The 19,861-nt window shown below is 35.6% G+C and overlaps 1 protein-coding gene across 1 annotated transcript; it reads right to left on the bottom strand.

Moving 5' to 3' along the window:
- LOC111062271 (pre-mRNA-splicing factor SPF27) lies at nt 1–19,034 on the bottom strand. The gene is made up of 5 exons (XM_039427505.1): nt 18,532–19,034; nt 14,168–14,260; nt 2,993–3,165; nt 1,815–1,925; nt 1–326 (listed from the first exon to the last, which is right to left on the bottom strand). The coding sequence occupies exons 1-5, from the start codon at nt 18,604–18,606 to the stop codon at nt 158–160; spliced, it is 621 nt and encodes a 206-aa protein (XP_039283439.1). The 5' UTR covers nt 18,607–19,034; the 3' UTR covers nt 1–157.
- Between the last annotated feature and the right edge of the window lie 827 nt (nt 19,035–19,861).

The raw sequence follows: 19,861 nt of genomic DNA, 5'->3' as shown, positions 1-19,861 counted from the left end.
TTACATATTCATTTTTTTTTTATTTTAATTGCATTGTTGACAAGAATGTCCTTCCTACTTAGAAAATGGTTTTCTTAAAAATCCTATGAAATACTGTAAATTGAAAAACTTACATTTCAAGTCTTAATTGTATAATTTTAATTTCAAAAAAATGAGATTAATCAATTCCATTCTCGGCGATTTCTTTCTCGAGTTGTACGCAAGCCTGCTCGATTTCATAGTTTTTACTGACTAGACCCACCCACATAGCTTCCAATTTCTTCAGTTTTTCGCCACCTTGCATCTGCATGTTCTTCCTCTGCCAATTGATTTCTTGTATTTCTTTCCTGGAAACAAAATAATAATATGTACAGCAGTTTGAAGAACTGGATCTGAAGATCACATCTAACTAAGTTTACTGCAGTCGAGTTCTAAACAGTTGTGATTTTTCTTCGGCATGAATGACAAAGTAGATAATGATAGTAACTAACACTGTATGTATAAGAATACAAATTTCTAGGTTTTATCAATGTTATAGCATAAACTAAGTAAATGTTAAAATAGACTAAGTAAAGGTTAGATCTGTGCTTATAGCAATAACAATGAAGGGTTTTTATAGATGAGTAAAAGAGTTTTATAATATTTGTTACATAAAACAAAAAGGTTTGAAATTAAGTCGAATGAAAAAGCAAATTAGACAGTTGAGAACCTTGTTCAATATGATTAAACATTTTTTTAAGTCTCTACCTCCCTTTTCTATAAGCCGCTTTACAGCCAATTTAAACAAGTTCAACTAATTCTAGCGTATTGCGGTGAAAATATTGTACGCTGGTTTCAATTATTTATTGATTGCATAAATACAATTTCTCATTAATTTCCATCTGTAGACTGGTTAGCCGCTATGGCTTCGTATAAAATGAGCACTGCCATCCAAAGAAAGTCAGTTTAGTGTAAGGGTGAGCGTACCTGACTGATAATTAGGAAGTACAGGGTTGGCAAATGATTTTTGGATAGTAGCACTCATCAAATTTCCATCTAGATTTCAACCCTGTTGTCAATATTTACAGTAGCAGAAGTCTTCGGAGTGATTTATAGCATTTAATTTGGATTTTCGTTTAATAATACGAGGGCTATTCATAAAGTAGCAAACGTTTCCATCTGACGCCGCTCGCTAGACACGCGCCAATCACGTACTTTCAAGTACAGACGTGTTTTCCTATTCAGTAGCTTTACAGTTGTACCAGCGAAAGTGATGTTGCGCTGGGTAATGTTGCAGCATTCATGTTTAGAATTTTTGCTGCAATTAAAAATCCCGCGAGTTGTGAGGTCAGATCTGTAATACGGTTATTGTTAGCCAAAAACCTAAAACCGATTGAAATTTATCGTCAATTGTGCAGTGTATGGAAACGACGTTATGCATGAGAGTTCGGCCCGGCCGCACTAGCGTTCATGACGAGGAGAATAGTGAAAAGTTGCAGTTGTGAGTCACCGGGTGGCTCAAGTATCAAGTCACAGGCGGCCGAATACTATGTGAAAGGCATTTCAAAGATCGTCGCCGCTATGATAAGTGCCTCAATCTGTCTATGTAGAAAAATAGTATCTTTTTGCTCTTTCAAATTTATATATTACAATCATTATTGTATCGTTAAATCGTATTTTTTTGTTTGGTACTTTCTGAATAGCCCTCATAATTGAATTTCTTTCTTCGTCATTAATGTTTTATATTAGAATTAAAATTTCATACCTGTGATTGGAATATCGTTATCAAGTGAATAATGAACATGAGTGTTATAGAAAAAAGTGATAAAATTGTTTCTGTTATCATAATATCTAACCTCAAGGCCTGAACTTGTTTTTGTGCTTGAGAGACGCATTTGACAAGGAGCTCCAAATAGGATTTCCAAGCTTCACAACCAAACTCCAACATCAGATCCAAATTAGATATCCTGAAAAAAGACAAAATAGCTTCATATTAAACGTTACTGATGAATCTGTTGGATCGATGATTTAGTACAGTAAAAAAGTGAGCCTAATCTAATTTATGATCTCAAATTCCTCGAGTCATTTTATTTCAATCAACAGGTAGGCCTAAATTAAATGTTAAAAACATGTATACTCTCTACCTGCCTATTATATGGGAAACCTTACTTGCCTAGGTATTTTTCCTCCTTTCTTTCTTTTCAGCACACCCCACCATGAAGCCTTCTTTTCATGATTTTTTTTAATTGTGATGTTTTGCATTTGGATTTATTTTATGTATATTGCGTTGAATTGAATAAAACTATTGATTGATTGATGGTTGAAAAGTGCTAACAACCAAGTTTTCTGGGGCCAAGGAGAGGAAACTGAGAAAACATCCACTGTTTAAAGAGGAATAATAGCTTTCACCTACTAGATGTTGCATGTTGGTTCATAGTCATTCAATTATTTGATTATCTTTATCATAATAAAATCATCTTCCAATGTCAACAATTTTTCTATTGAATACTATGAGTGATAATGTTATTATACTATTTTTTCACTTTTGAGCTCAGTAGTTCAACAGCCAATTTTATCGAAGAGGTTGTTTCATGTTCATTTTCTGGTTCTAATACTTACTTTCTATGAAAACAAAATCCATTTTTGTTCGAAAAGTTGAACTGTAATGTAATCAATCGACGAAAAATGTATTCACTCTACCAGCCAGCAAAATTTTAATAAACATACCAAATGAATGATTTTTTAATTCTAAAATTAATTAAACAAGTAGCTCGACTTTTTTAATTCTATCAATTCGATTGTTCCATATATTTGTTGTGTATCTTCCAGGCGCGCTATTCAATATTATATATTTTAAAAATTCAATCAACTTAACAACAGTATTAGTAGTCAACACTTTAGTTTTCCTTTTGTAGATACAGATTGTTTCACTATGAGGCCGAGTTATCTTAATAATGTCATTGTAACCAAAACATGCCTTGTTTAAAAATCGATACTAGTTTATTCATTGGAAAAAAAGGAAATATCCACACACCTGGTAGCCTGGTGTTCTAGCTGAGCCATTGAATTCTCCACACACTCGTTCCAGGCGGCCAAGTCAGTCATTTTACCAGCAGGAGGAGGAGGGAGCTCGTAACGCTTCATACTCAGTACATCCATTGGTAAACGTTGCTGCATCCTTTCAAATTCGTTTCGCATCATTTCAGTCTGCAATAATGTTTAGTATTATTATAATATAGATTGACCTGGCTGGCTCTGGTCTGGTGTCAAAGTTTTCAGGTCGCACCTGATCAATTTCAAGGCCTCTGACATGACCTAACGACTGTTTTTAGACAGCCGGGACCGACGGCTAACTTGTCCATCCGAAAAACGGTAGTGGCACGAGATGAGTATCTTGCCCGGACCAGTATTTAATACCGGGCCTCTGAATTATAAAGCCAGCATCTAATCCACTCCACTACGGCTTATTATTATTTAAAAATGGAAATGAGAGCACAAGCAATGACATCCCATATTTTCTTTTTTAACAAATTATCCAATGAACAATAGATAATAATTACAGTGTAATAAAAAAGAAAATATCAAAAGAAGAACGTTTCTCTGAAAAAATGTAATAAGTGAATGAAAAGGTAAACAAACAACTTAAAGAAGTAAACAGATATCAACACAAAGACTTTCCCCCATCAAATATATTTGAAATCAACAAGCGATTATTAACGAGGAACTGTCCTAAACAACTCACTCCTCATCTCTCTCTCAGACCCAGCAAGCTGAATACCCATACTCAACCAATTCATCAATCTCTGAGCTTTTCTTTCACCAATGGTGAGAGAAAATGTTGCACCGTTTCGCAGTGCAGACGATGAGCCACATCCTGGAGTCATGCCCACTGAACAGATTCGATGGAGTGATGCAACAATTAAATTTAGCTCTTGACGATGCCATACTTTGGCTTGATAATATTTTTTGCTAAACATAGAACAAAGTATGTGTTTTAGTTTACTGATTTTTTCTGTTCTATTCTTGTTAGATGTATAATGATTGAATAGACCCTTGTATTTTGCTGCTCGCACCATACGCATACATACATACCGTTTTGCACTTGGTATTTGAAACTTAAGGCACATAATGTGATCACAAAAACCACAAGGACACGTCAAAACCTCAATGACACTTAGGAGCCAAAAAAAGTAGCATTCCGCCTATTGAATGATGAAACACTCACATTCAGTATTACCAGCAAGCATTTTTGAATGTAGGTGTCAATTATATGGGTCCGTTTAGTCTTCGTCTAGGTGGCCCCAAATTACGCACATTCTCTAAAGCTCATATAACTTTATTTGTATGGCAACTCGCGCCGTTCACTTGGAAGTGGTAACTGAGCTGTCTACAAAATCCGTCCTTGCTGCTCTTTCCAGGTTTGTTTCCATGAGAGGCATTCCTAATTCGATTTACTCTGATAATGGCACTGCATTTGTTGGAGCGAACAGTGAACTACAACAGCTCTACAATTTTCTTGCCGATTCTCAAAATCAAGAAGCTATTCAGCGATCTGCTTCCAACTTACGCATTCAGTAGAATTTCATTCCACCCTGTGCCCCGCACTTTGGTGGACTGTGGGAGCACTCTATTCGCAGCTTTAAAAATATTTTCAAAGTTGTAACATTGAAACAAATTCTTAATTTTGAGGAAATGTACACTCTCAGCGCTCAAATCGGAGCAATTCTAAATTCAAGGCCAGTTGTTCCTTTTTCAGAAGACCACCATGATCTGGCCTTTCTATCTCCTGGACATTTTCTCATTGGTCGACCACTCAATGCCCTTCTGGTCAAAACAATCAACTCAAAACATATTAATCATATTCAATGTTGGAACAGAATTAATGACATGAACAAGCAACTGTTGGAATGACTCTTCAGAAGAAACCTTGTGACTCTTCAGAAGAAACACAAATCGACATCTTCCTCTGACAATATTAAAATTGGCACTTTGGTTCTGTTGAAAGACCCTGGCACTCCCCCAGCCGCTTGGAGGCTTGGCCGTATCACAAACGTTGTGAGTGGCTCTGATGGTAAGGTCAGAATGATCTCTGTGTTCACTGAGTCAGGGGTCTATGAATGCACTATTTCTAGCGTGGCTCCACTTCCATTTGATGAAGAAATGGACAACACACTCATCTAACATATTTTTTATTTTTCGTTTGTTGGAGAATTCACGAATTTCCCAAGGGGGCTCAGTCTATGTTAGATTTCGTCTGCCATCCATTCTTCATTTACCAGCTTCTTCATAGTTCAATTTTCCTTGTAGTCACTCTGGCAGTATTTGAATCTTGGCATGCTTCCGCTGCCAACTTAATTTTGATCAGCTGACTTGTTGTTGCTTGTTCTTATTTTTTTGTCAATCTTTCATCATCTATATCTTTAGAACATGTTGCATATTTTTAATGGTTTTCTTCGATTGTCCTAGTAAGGTTGTTTTCAGTTCTAACTTTTATAGCTGCTCTTTTGTTTTGCATTGTACAATATAGCTTTTACCCCCTTCCTCATCTCTCATAAACTTGGTTTTTCGTTCTTCAACGTTCCATCTTACAAGATTCAAAGATTCAAGTTGTGGGTACATGACAGTCCTGCATTTTTCAAGTTTTGAAACCGCCTCTTGCACACAATTTCAATTGTCACATTACTTTTCAAATGTCATGGAGTGTCTACAATCAAGTCATCAATCAATCATGAGTTTTAAGCTTTGAAGTCTTAATTTTTAATAACTTTTGATTCAGTGCATTGCACGTAGTTGCTTCATGTCCACTTCAATTCTTCAGTATTTTTACCAAGTTACTTTGGACTCAGGTTTCAATGACTTTTAATCAACTTGCATTTCTCAAACATTTGTGCTTCGATTCTAACTCACTTTTTACAAATTTGAGTTGTGCCCCAAGTTCTTCACATAACATTGTTTTACTATTGCATTATTATGAACTGTGACTTCGCTGTGTCATAGTTGGTTGCCACTATATAAATGGTTACATTGTTGCCACTATTCATCTCTTGGAATGACTTCATAATTTTGAGTCCTCACTCAACTCCATGTTCTCTTGGTTCGTGAGAACCTCTACTCCTCCGGTGGTCCTGCCTCTGCTGCAGTTTCCAGTCAACATGCCCTGGCTTGGTCATGTCCTATCTCTTCGCACTTTGAAGCTGCTAATTTTACATTGAGCTAAGTATTTTGTATCACGTTTTCTTTTTTCTTTTTACATTCACGTATTGCCTACTGTTATATGCCTGACTGTTTATACAGCCAGCTCAGCCAACAATCGGGCCAATTCCATCTGTAACCTTGGAAGAGGTAGGTCTGGCTCTCCAGGAAATGAGTGACAACAAAGCCACATGACCAGATGGGATTCTAGTGGAAGTGTGGAAGAAGTTGGATAGCATGGGATTGCTTTTTCTTACTAATATCTTCAATGGGGTGCTAAATGAAGGCATGCCAGATGAGTGGAGAAAAAGCTTCATTGTTCCATTCTATAAGAATAAAGGAGATGTTTGATGTACGACTTTGTAAAATTTTTAGAGCAATTAAACTCATCTTGCACACATTGAAAATCTGGGAACGTGTAATCAGGGAACGTCTACTTGGAATTACAGCTGTTACTGAGAATCAGTGTGTTTTTGTCCCAGGTAGGTCGGCCACAGATGCTTTGCACTCAGTAAGAATCCTTATGGAAAAGCAGAGAGACAACAAATCTGACCTGCACATGGTTTTCATTGACCTGGAGAAAGTTTTTGATTGAGTGCCCAGGAAGCTCATATTGTAAGCATTGAGGGCACAAGCGGTCCCAGAACACTATATAAACATAGTGAAGGACATGTACCATAATGCCACAACAAAGGTTAGGAGCCCGGCTGGGACTAGTGGGGAGTTCAGTGTAGAGGTGGGGGTGCACCACGGTTCTGCCCTGAGTCAACTCCTATTCAACCTTGTGATGAACTACCTCACTGCAGAATTGCAGCTCGCACCTCCATGGGACATCCTATATGCTGATGACATTGTCCTTATCAGAAAAATGCCAGATGAGATGCAGCAAGCACTTGACATGTGGCGAGTCAAACTGGAAGGAGCTGGCCTCAGAATCAGTAGGGAGGAAACAGTTTACATGCACTGTGGTTTTAGTGGCAATGTCAGTCGAGCACCACACCTGCAAGGTACTCCTTTGGAGGGTGTTCAGCAATGCAAGTATTTAGGGTCGATCATCAGCAATGATGGAAGCATTGATGCAGACAATTCGAGCAGGATTAGTACGGGTTGGATGAAATGGAGAGGCCTGACAGGAGTGCTTTGCAACAATAGAATGCCCTTACACATTGAGGGCAAAGTGTATAAAGCTGCAATGCATCCAGCAATGATATATGGTGCAGAGTGCTGGCCTCTGAAAAAGCAACACACAGAGAAACTTCATACTGCTGAGATGAGAATGCTGAGATGGGCCGGAGGAGTAAGTAGACTGGACCACATTAAGAACACTCATGTATGTGGCAGTTTTAAAGTTGTGCCAATTGCTGAAAAAATAATGGAAGGAAGACTGCGATGGTATGGCCATGTAAAGAGACGCCCACCCAAAAACATGACTAGAAAAGTGCTGGAGATAGTCACAGTCAAGGTGCAGAGGCAGACCACGCCTAACATGGATGGCACTAGTGCTTAGGGATATGACAATTGGAACTAACGCCAGAGACGACCCAAGATCGCAATCACTGGCGACTAAGATCCAGGAGAGCTGACCCCAAATAATGGGAAAAGGGCAAGGAAGAAGAGTATTGCCTACTGTTTTTGATTTTCAAAATAGTTGACCTAAAATCAGATTTTATTGACCATCAATCCTAGGTCAATTATATTGTGTCACTTTGAATTTTAGCAACTTTTTTCTCATTTCCATTCACTGGTTTAGACTTGAATTTACTCATGTATTTTTACACCAAATTTGTGTGAATTCATTCAATTATTTATTATTCTAGTCAAAGCCATTATTTGACTTATGATTACAATTATTTTGTTCTTAGTTCCATTCTCTTGTTTGGATTTGTAAGAATCTTTCTTATCATGAATGTTAACATTTAGTATTTTCAAGCCTTTTTACAAACTCTGGTTAATCAATCCAATTATACCAGCTTCAATCAATTTGTTCTTAATTCTATTCTCCAATCTGGATTCACAAGAATCTTTTTTGCTAATCTTTAGTATCTCAGAGTTATACATTTTTCATTTTGATAATTCTTAAAATAGATATCACCTCAATATTCAAATATATTACATGTTATTCAATTTTGAATACTATTTCAGTTTTTACAGTTAGATCTGATTCAATTATATTTTAATTAACTATGCTATAAGTCACTTTCAAGATTGCATTTCTCATTAAAATTGCATTCCTGTAACATCACTTATAGCAATTTTTATTGGAAAGTTTTCACATTCAATCTTTTTTAATATTTTCTAATACTATAGTTCTCATCTATTTTATTTGAAAATTTGCTTACTTTAAACTACATACAAAGGTATTAAGAAATTTTAGCATCACATTGAAATAGTGATTGCTCACATTTGAAACATCACAAGTTTATTGAATTTGAATTTTATCAGTTGGATTATTATTAGTATCAATCATTCTTGACTCAGAATATATGTTTATTGCTTGCACTTCTATAACTTTTGTATGTTCAAATTTCATCTTGCACTAATCTTTGATTTTTTAAATACATTCTTGTATGATTATAAACCTATTGTTCTCATTTGGCATTGACCTTTCCTATTATTCATATATTAATTAATTTTCCCTAAGCTATCTAGCTACCAGTCACTTCAATGATTGTTTTGCATTCAACTTCAGATCAATTTTGGATATACAGCAATCATTTAAAACTTTATGTGTGATTGGGTTGGATTCAGAAATAACACTTTTAGTTGTTTAATCAATTTATTACCAAAGTCCACTGCTCTTTTCATCCAGATCATACACCTGTATCTTCTTATATCCAAATTATTGTTCAAGTCAGTGGTATTGTACAGACTTCTATCAATGAGCCACTTGGACATGTAAGATTTAAATACATTTAACCAGAAGGCAGGAGTTGATACTGTTCAGGGTTGGTGAGTTGCCGATTGGCTTCATTGATGTAATCTGTGGTGTTCAGTAAGGGGGCAATGTCAGTATACACCACCGTCAAAGTCAGACACATCCATCCTAGCACTGAAAATCAGTCTTGTTTTGGCGGTGGCTACTTTTGTCGTTCTTGTGCTGAAAAAGAAGTGTCTTGTTTTGGCAGGGCGAGTCTGTGACTAATTTCTCTACCTGGAAAACAGTCTCTGGTTGTCACTATCAGCTTTTGTCGCTATCAGCTTTTGTCGCTTATGTCAGTTAAGCTGGCAGAATAGCTAGGAAGTAAACTGGTTTCAATTTTGGCACAGACTGTACTTTCTTTGAAATTTTCTGTTTATAACTTAGTGTGACTGTAGAAGTGTGTGTGTGTGTGACCACCATTGGACAATACTCCTGCGTGACATTGTCTCTTATCTCAACCTTATTTAGTTCTATTGCTTCCTCTCTCATTCTCTCTCTCCCACTATCTCTCTCTCTCACACACATACACACACTCACTCTCTCTCTCTCTCTTTCTCATCTCTCTCTAACTCTCTCTCTTACCCGGTTGTGTGCTAATGCTCTCCTTTCTTCAAAACCCCTCAGGGTTTTGTTATTATTTCATACAATGCTTCAGACATAATTATCTTCAACCTATCTTGAATTTGACTTTCCCATGTCTAGATTTGTAAATTTCTTTGTGTCAATAATATTCATTACCATCAACTCTTGCTTGTAATATTGTCAATTCCCCCATTCCATCGACTAGGATTGTATAATATAGTTGATGTAGCATCGTACTGGAGGGCTGATGGTTGAATGTGAGAGAGGGCCGGCCGTGCAAAAAAAACTAAAACTGCAATTCAATTAAATCCTCACTTCTTCACTTTCTCACTATAGGCTTATATCCCTCAGAAACACACTCTCTTGTAAAATACACAATCCCCTACACTGAAATAATTTGACTCCTTCAAGTTATGTGCTACCAACTTGATAATACCGCCCGTTGTTCTCTCAATAATATTTGTTGAACGAGCGTTAGCAAGTTCTTACTTTTCACTCAAGTTCAAAGTTGTTGCCAGTCTGTGGATTTGCTTGTTTGTTTGAATGCACTACAATAACTTAAGAAAGAGTTGATCGATCAGCTTCAAATTTTGAACATGCACTCTTCGAACCTTTTTACAGGTCAAGTTTGTTGAACAACAAAATATTTTACTCACTTTTTCGTCCTTTTTCAGGATATAAAAGTAACATTGAAAGTACTGCATGAGACAAAATAACATGCTCCTGTGTGTCTGCCTGACTATTATCCTTCAATAGCATACGCATAATATTAATGATACAAATTGTGATGGCAGTTGCTATGTCGTTGGTATTATTGATTTAACAAAATTTGAATTCTGATTCTGAATCATTTACCCATACGGAAAAACCTATGAAGTTCTATGGATTCACGTAGGCCTACAGCGTAATATTAATAGGAAAACAGCTTAATGTTCCTTTTCCAAAGATAATTTAACAGTGGGCTCCACTGGGATTCCTATTCAAATTGAAAAAAAATTCTGTAGGTAGCTTCAAAATTTTGGTTTGCCATCTTCGTTCCACCACATTGAATCAAAAATTTTCTATGGGAAGGTTTTAATGCAAGATTCAAATAAAGAATTTCAAGAGACAATGAATGGTGGAAATCGCTCATCAATATATCAAACCGTTTCAAAGATATTCACATTTTTAGTGTTGAAGTTTTTGGATATCTGTGATACAGAAATATTGCTCACCTAGAACAGGATAGATTATTCATCACATATTCTTATCATTATCGTTCTCTAGCAACCTATTTTGAGCGTTTATATAGTAGCTGCTGAGAGAGATTTATGTGATAGATATATTCGACTAAACAACGAGTGACCCAAATGAAGCGATTCAAATATAAAAAAAAGAAAAATGGGAATGCGAAAAATATTATAATATTTGGAACTCCATAACTTATCATTTAATTAAGAGACATTCATGGGATTAATAATTTTCTGAAAAACACTAATAATTTAGCAATATTGCACTAACAGTTTTAATTTTAGATGACTCTCTCCTGGACTATTGAGTTATGTGTTGGAGATTCAATTCAATTCAATTCAATTTATTCATTCTTTGCACATTTTACATAGTTTAAATACACAAATATACAAAATAAATAAAGAGTACAAAAGAATGTGTAGCTCGCAAGACTTTCGTCTGTTCGCGAGCATGAGTAAGAGAATATAAAGATTGAGAAACGTAGAAAAGAAAAAATATTTATAAAATAGAATATAATAAATGACTAAGAATAGCCTAATGGTAAAATAAATTTGAAATACAGAGTGAAATGAAGAACAGTTTTTTTTTATAATATAAGAGGGAAAACCTGAGAAAGAGAAGAAGCACAGTGAATGCACAAGTCAACTGGTGATGAGAAGAGGTGAGTGGAGAAACGTAAATTTAGAATTTGTTATAAGCTACTGCCTTTGATTACTGAAAACGTGATGTTTTGATCCATGATAAGATTTCTTTTCTCTTATAGCAATTTTGATTGTCTGATATGAAGTCTTGTGGTATAATATTTACTAGTGATTCCTCAGTGATTGCTGCATCATCTGAGAAAACTCCGTAAAAGAGATCTCTGTTCGAAATTAACAGAATGCTCAAGTATAGACATTTAGAAGAAAAGAACCATTTCATTTAATGTTCATTGAAATCGACCACATCAGTATTTACTCGTGAATTACCGGTAGTGTATTGTTAATGTATTAAGATTTGAGAAGATAATATGAGCATCTTATTGGTTTTTCTCTCAATGATTGAAATGAATGGCTTAATTGCTTTTATATAATTACTAGCCGTCAGGCTCGCTTCGCTCGCCATATCCGTCTAGCCAGGGGGCTCCGCCCCCTGGACCCCCGACTGGGTCGTCCAAGAATGAGATCAGCAGGCTCGCTTCGCTCGCCTGCATTTTTCATTTGAGCATTTTTATCATATGTTAGGACAATCCAGTCGGGGGTCCAGACTAAACGTCTGGCTAAACGGATATGGCCAGCGAAGCGAGCCTGACGGCTAGTAATATAATATTCCCAGGATTGAAGTAGCAGTGCCCAATCAATATTTCTGCGATAAATGCATTTAAATCTTCAACTGGATGCCAACCTAACAAAGTCAACTCAACTTAATGCCAACCTGACAAAATTATTAATTTAGTTGCCAGTTAACAACTGTTTCGAAGAGGTACTCTATCTAGATTATAGTTCTATAGTAACATATGATATGGAAATTTCAATTTCCATAAATTAAGAGATTGGGAGAAGAAGAATATACATGCTAAAAGATAAACTTTAAACCCTTGAAAACAGCCCTTAGAGTTAAAATATTGCCAAAAGATTTCTTAGTGCGCCTCTAAAGGGCCAACTGAACATACCTACCAAATTTGAACGTTTTTGGTCCGGTAGATTTTTAGTTCTGCGAGTGAGTGAGTGAGTGACTGAGTGAGTGAGTCAGTCAGTCAGTGAGTGAGTGCCATTTCGCTTTTATATATATAGATGAAAATATCACAGTTTATTACATTCCAGTACAATTAACTTGTTTCACAATCCATTTCTAAGTAGAGCTCATAAGTATCGTAATCTTGCCATACAATTACCGGGACGATGACAAACTGGGCTGACGACAAAGTGGGCTGACGACAAAGTGGGCTACCGACAAAGTTGCACGCCGTCAAACTGGGCTGCATTCCTTAGAGTGCCAGTTTGGCGGTGCATGCAACGACAAACTGGCACTCCTGAAATTTTGTCACTGAATGACAAAGTTGCACGCCGTCAAACTGGGCTGCATTCCTTAGAGTGCCAGTTTGGCAGTGCATGCAACGACAAACTGGCACTCCCGAGATTTTGTCACCAAACGACAAAGTTGCACGCCGCCAAACTGGGCTACTTTTAAGTCCTGATGTGATTAGTTTATACATAGGTGTTTTACAAACAGACACATGCTGGGATTATGAAGACAAAGTACTCTTCATATTTGCAGAATATAGAAATTGGCCATTTTTTGTATATTGGAATATGGGCTAAGTACACTCAACAATAAATTTTCCATTTTTTGACCGAATTTGACTTATGATGCTTGATTTTAGACCGCCTTGACAAGCCAAGAATGAAGTGTAGTACGATGAAATCTGAGCATTGTGTCAAAAGTTAAAAGTGATTGAAATTTTGATCCTTAAGGTGTCCTTAAGTGCGCCTCTCCACTAGGAAATACTGAAATGCATCTAACGGGTGATTCACATAGATCATAATAATAAATCATGTACGTATGTCATTGTACGAAATATTAATGTGAGGACAATGTAGTTGGTGATGATGGTTGAAGCTGAAAATGAGGTGTTTTTCACAATACAAGGAGCATTGTTGTCAGGTGTACCTGGAAATATATATGAGATAGAGCGCTCTACCTGATCTCAGTTTGTAGAGCACAAAAATACGCCCAGAGGGATTTTGAATTATACATCTAAATGGTCACAATCGTAAGATATTGTTGATCAGAAACTAAAATTCATCAAAATTGATTTTTTTCTTCAAATTTCACTCATTTTTCCTCAACCTCACCAAACTGGTGCTCACAAGCAATGCCTTAAGGTTTGAAGATGAATATCATCTTCGGGTACAGCGATGGGCACCAGGATGGCACCATCCTATGCAAACCTATTCATGGGCCTCCTTGAACAAGATTTCCTTGGGGAACTTGTTCCCGAAAATTTCCCCCATTTCTAATGTAAGTTTTTAAGTGTTTTCAATCTATTTATGTCTTATTTCTCCTGTTTTAATTCATATATATATATATATATATATATATATATATATATATATATATTCTGTGATTTTGTGACAGACCCAGCCCAGCGTGTGGCTTGGCTTCACCTTGAGAGTGGGCTAGACTGGATGTAGTTTGCAGTGAACCATAAGTTCATCTGGGTATTATCCACAATAGAAAAAGCTCAAGTTTTAGGTTTCTTCTCAAGATTATTTTAAATAGTAAGTTATACTTATAATTACTCACCTCAAAGGAATTCAAGTTTAACGGCGGCAGGTGTTCTAGATAATTTTTAGTTGGCCTGTACCTTCTCGTTTCCTCTTCAACCATTGCCATAGCCTTGAACCAAAGAATTTATTAATGTAACTCACAGCCTCTATAAAAAAGTAGAGCAAATTCCATAGCCTGTATGATGATTTACCTGACATTTTATTAACACAGAACAATTATTGTAGAGGACAATGAAGTTTTTTTGGCTAAACAGTAGGTCCAGTGCCTAAATACCTGTCATCAAATTTTTGGTTGGGATTGATTTAGTATGTCATTTTGAACACAAAATCACAAGAAATAAACGGCGGTCACTCATCATAAATTAAATTAAATTAAATTAGTTTTACTAACCTCACTTTGTTCATGACATTTCAAACACCTCTAATATATCAGGTTAGGAAAGCTAAGATTAAAAAAAAGCTTAGGCTAGGAAAAGCTTAAACCCTTTGCGCTCTTTGTGAACTTGTATGACTTTGTCCTTCCACTCTTGTATCCAGCGTTACTTGCTATTACAATTTCCTCTACAACTCTGGTTGACAAAATGGGCATCATATGCTACAGCTCTCTTATCCAGCATTACTAGCTCACACCAAAAATTTCGAACGCTCTGGTATCCAGCATGACTGGATATTGCTGTTCAGCTACTTATTCATTTTTAATAAAATTAGGATCTGATTGGTGAATAACTTTAGCTGTGATTTTTGTTCAGAACAACTACATAAATCAAAACAATCACTACTTTCATTGCAATATGTTGTTAATGTGTTTAAAAAAAAAACATTTTTCCAGCTCATGATAACCATTGCTTGATATTGATGCGAATGTACATAATTTTTCAATATTAATTATATTATTTTATTGATTTATCAAATAAAAGCTAAAAGATGTCTTCATTCAGCAAACATAGCAGCTGGTTTGAGTTGCATAGTAGCACAGTAGTAGACTACTGCAATGCCTACTTTGGTTAAACATAAAACGTGTTTTTTCCTACATAAAGTAGTGAATTATTCTTCTATGTAGCAGAGTTTGATTAATTCAGTCAATTACTAGTCACTAGAAAATATATTATTCTCCTATGTTTCTCTGAGACTTGTAGAGTGCTAATATCTACCAAATATGAGTAATGAACTTGAGCAATTGATGACTTGAGGAAGAACTATGATGTGTTTTTTAATGTATATCAACCTCTATTATTAAAGATTTCCATAAAATATGTGCGATTTGAATAGATAATGAATCATCAATCTGACTGATTCATTATAAAACTATAAACACCATTTTAATACAGGAAATAAAAACTTGGTATGAGCTTATATTAGCCCAATATGAGGATTTTATTTTGTATTGGCTTATCAAAAAACATGAAATAAATGAAATGACCAATACAATGAAGTAAAATTGAGCTTTGTATAATAAACGTAACATTCTAATATTTGGATACTAAATACTGCAGTTTGATAGATTTTGAGAGTTACTACTGTGCAAGTGCCAGAGCTGCTACGACCAACTATGGAAATTCTGAAGAGAGCTGTAGCAGGAAAAGAGGGTAGCCAGCGATGCTGGATATATAATATCTTAAATAGATGCATTTTTGATATCTTAAATGAAGCATTTAAGATGCTAGATAATATAAGAGCTGACGCAAAGAAACCTGTCTTGTTGGTTTAGAGCTGTAGTTAGAAGTATCCATCTATACTGGATATGAGAGCGCAAAGGGTTACCGGTATGTTAGTAAAAGCTTTGTGTTAGGAACGTTTTGGTTAGGAAAACTTGAATAAGGAAAAACATAATTTTGATGATTTCGATAATCAAGATGACTGCCACTTATAGGCTAGATGCATTTAAAATTGTGCTACTTTAAACTTAGTTTATTTCTATTGAATTTTATAAAACTTTAAAGTGAAAAAACAATCACATTCTTTGATGTGGAGACGTTTGTTTCGTGCTGGTATTGCACATTTTCAAGCCAAACAGAAACAGAAACTCAGTTTTGCCACATCAAAGAATGTGAGTGTTTTTTCACTTTAAAGTTTTACAAAATTTAATAGTAATAATAATAGTAAAAACAAGATGGATAACCAACAACAAGTTAGTTTATTAAAAAAAAATGTGACCGCCGTGTAAAATCTGACAAAGCATTTATTGTAACGGTTCCACTTGTTACTCGTTCCGCAACTACATAGACATCATGTCATCATTTTCTGTCTGCGCTGTCCGGTGACGTCACAGTCACGGTTCTACGGCACTGCTATAATCAAGTTGGTTTCCTATACTAGATATTTGCTACTTTTTCACCAAACGTTTGTAAACGTTTTACGTATGTTTCAAACACATCCAGCATGTCCCTTTTTCAGCCGAGCATTAGCGGTTTCCTTGTCTCTTGATCAAGTATAGTCGGAGAGTGCGTTTTGCTCCCGGTCTAAATTTTCATCCATATTCATCTGATCTACGGAACGTTTTTAAAAAGTGAATTATTCCTCCAAATTAACTCGTTTATTCTATTCTTCAATTGTGTTTCAATTATTCATCGATTTCTTCACTTATTTACGCTGATAAACTTTGTCAAGATCGCAACCTCGTGTGGGTGTCTATTGCCATTCTTCTAACAATTGGCTTCACCTCTTGAAACTCAAACTTTCAAGTTCATCATCTCTACCGTTTGGAAATCAATCTAAAAATTCCACAACTTAAAATTCGGATTATTCGTTTGGAATTCTACATGCTCCTGCTCACATTTCCACTGAGGGATTTGCCTGCTGTGGTGGATGCTTCCATTCTTGTCATCGCATGGCCAGATCACATCATCGCTTGCTGATGTCCTGTTCTTTTGGGTATTGTGGATTCCTTGCCTGTCTGCCTGGCTGCATCTCTTCTTCAAAATTTTATTCAGGTTACGTAAATCGTTCTATTCAACTTTCATTTACGCATGTATTACATAATTGTTCATAAAATGCTACAGCGTTTCGATATTGGACCACGCTCTCTATTTCTAAGTCAAACAGTTTTATGTGCGTTTATATAATTTTTACAGCTATCATTCAACTTTTTCGGCAATTAAAAACATTTAATTGTCCATACCTTGGTAATCGAGCCTATTTTCATGAATTCAATATATTACAGTGCATGTCTCATTGAGAGCACTGTCCTACATAATGTCAAGGTTATAATATGTACTTCATTCAATTTTGATAGCTACCCTTGGCTTTACAAGCGTATTAATATCGACCAAGATATTCAATTTTGTTGATAGCTACCCTTGGCTTTACAAGCGTATTAATGTCGACCAAGACATGCAATTTTGTTGATAGCTACCCTTGGCTTTACAAGCGTATTAATATCGACCAAGATATTCAATTTTGTTAATAGCTACCCTTAGCTCTTAAGTGTCATTTTGAGACCACTGACGCCTATTAATTGTTCTATTGATGTCTATCTTGACATTCAATTCACTGAGGCCACCGATGCCTATTAATTGTTCTATTGATGTCTATCTTGACATTCAATTCACTGAAGGCCCATGCCGCCTATATTAACGTATTCTATATTAGTAATTATTTCACTGTATTGATAGCTACGCTTGGCTTGCAAGCACATTCACATATTTGAGTTGTTCAATTGATGTCTAACTTGACATTTAATTTACTGAAGGCCTATGCCGCCTATATTAATGTATTCTATTTATTGAGCACTATCTACAGCTTATTGTCATTTATTACTATTCCTTTTGTAAATCATTAAGATTGAATTTTGCAGCAATAACTTTTTCATTATAGCACTCAATTTATATTCGCAATTCAGGTATCATTAATAATATCTTTTCGATTATTGTCAGGCTTCAATGGTCATTAATGTCATTGACCTAATTTCATTTAAATTTTGTATTTCTATAACGTTTTTTATTACATGTTGTAATTGTCCCAAGATTTTTCGATTCAATCTACTTACACTTGTTTTTGTATGTGGCCATCTGCCTATTATTTTATTATTATTAAATCTCATCTTGTTGACTCATTTGGTCTTTTATTGGCGTACTTACCACACTTCAAGCTATCAGTATTTTTATGCACAGAATTCAAAGATTTATTTGTAGGTATTAATACCAACTATCATTCACAGTCCACTGCCCTGACTTTGGATTCTGTCAGCCGTTTAATTTTTGTGCTCAAAATAACATACTAAATCGACCCCAACTAAAATTTTGATGACGGGTATTTCATGAATGATGACGGGTATTTCATAAATAATGACAGGTATTTCATCATAATAAAATAACTTGATTGACAATAATTGTTTGAAACCTAGTTGGCGAAAACAATAGGTACTGTATTATTTTTACTTACTGCTTCTCGGACACCGGGTTCATCATAGCCCTGGTCAATGTAAGGAAGAGCATCAACAACAACTTCTCCTGCCATACTGGATAAATAAATCGTTGACTGCTATTCTATCTAAAGCACAAATTAATAATGAACGATGCAATAATAATAAGAATACCGTCAAAAATTTGACATAACCTCACCACACCACGACACAGTTAGGGATGTTCCGATATTATCGATATCAATGAATATCGATATTTCCGATATTATCGTATGTCGAAAGACTTTTGTCGATATCGAAAGAATATTTGCTATCGATATCGCATTTTTTACAGAAATATTTATATGAAAATACTGCTTCGATTCTGATATTAACGTGATATTTGAATTCATTTCAAGCATTAATAAGAAACTAGGATCATAAATGATCAAACTCTTATATTAATAATAAGAGTGAAATCTACTGTGACAGATTGACGCTACAGTAGTGTGTTGCAGCCTTAGACCAGTTATAGAATAGACACGGCCAATTGTATATATTCATACTAAAAGTCGATGAAGCCAACATCTACTGCCAAATTCGCCCACCTTGACGTCACAGCAGTGACGTCACGCATCGTATAGACTTTGTTGTTAAACAATGCATTGTTGTTAAACATAGCTTGTTTTCCATAGCAGATTATCATTTATTTATGTGATTATTATTTATGAAAATGGTAATCTCCTGCGCAGCATATAATTGCACTGAAATTTTTAGGAAAAAAGTAGAATATCATTTTCACCTGAAATTGAAGAATTAACTCCAACTCCCAACTATCATGGATGGAGCATTAAGCCGCGTTTACACCGGAGTTGGCAATAAAAAATTGCCAATTTCGATTGCAGACGCTAGTTGCCGATGGAAGTCTGCAACTTGTACTTGCAACCTGGGCACATAGTTTGTTTTTAGGTCTGCAACCTGCAACTTGCAACTAAACTTTACAGTATGTAGAAAATCAAATCAGACAGTATGTAGAATGTCGAGTGCTGAAGAGGTTGTTCTTGCTGCGGCAGCGTGTGTTATTTTATCAAAATGTAGAAAACCGAGAAAATACTGGGTTCGACCTTCATTGCAGGCAAGAGCAAAGTATAGCGGCAGCGATCTTTTAAATGATTTAAATCGAGATGATACAGATCCTTTGACGGGAGAATTGAGATGCGATGGCAGTGTAAAAAACTTTTTAAGAATGTCAAGTGACGATTTTGAAAGTTTAATTGTTGGTATTGGACACATAATTAGTAAACAGGATACTAACTACAGGAAAGCAATTCCAGTGCGAGAAAGATTGGCTATTACATTGCGCTTTTTGGC

The sequence above is a fragment of the Nilaparvata lugens genome, chromosome 4 (assembly GCF_014356525.2).
Source record: "Nilaparvata lugens isolate BPH chromosome 4, ASM1435652v1, whole genome shotgun sequence".
In the NCBI taxonomy this organism is placed as follows: Eukaryota; Metazoa; Arthropoda; class Insecta; order Hemiptera; family Delphacidae; genus Nilaparvata; species Nilaparvata lugens.
This window is presented reverse-complemented; position numbering and strand designations above follow the sequence as displayed.

Excerpts from the sequence above, each read along its gene's own strand:
- LOC111062271 (XM_039427505.1), bottom strand. The coding sequence starts at position 18,606 with ATGGCAGGAGAAGTTGTTGTTGATGCTCTTCCTTACATTGACCAGGGC. Across the intron at positions 14,261-18,531 it reads AACCCGGTGTCCGAGAAGCA|GCTATGGCAATGGTTGAAGA; the intron begins GTAAGTAAAAAT and ends CTTTGGTTCAAG. Across the intron at positions 327-1,814 it reads AAACAAGTTCAGGCCTTGAG|GAAAGAAATACAAGAAATCA; the intron begins GTTAGATATTAT and ends TTTTGTTTCCAG.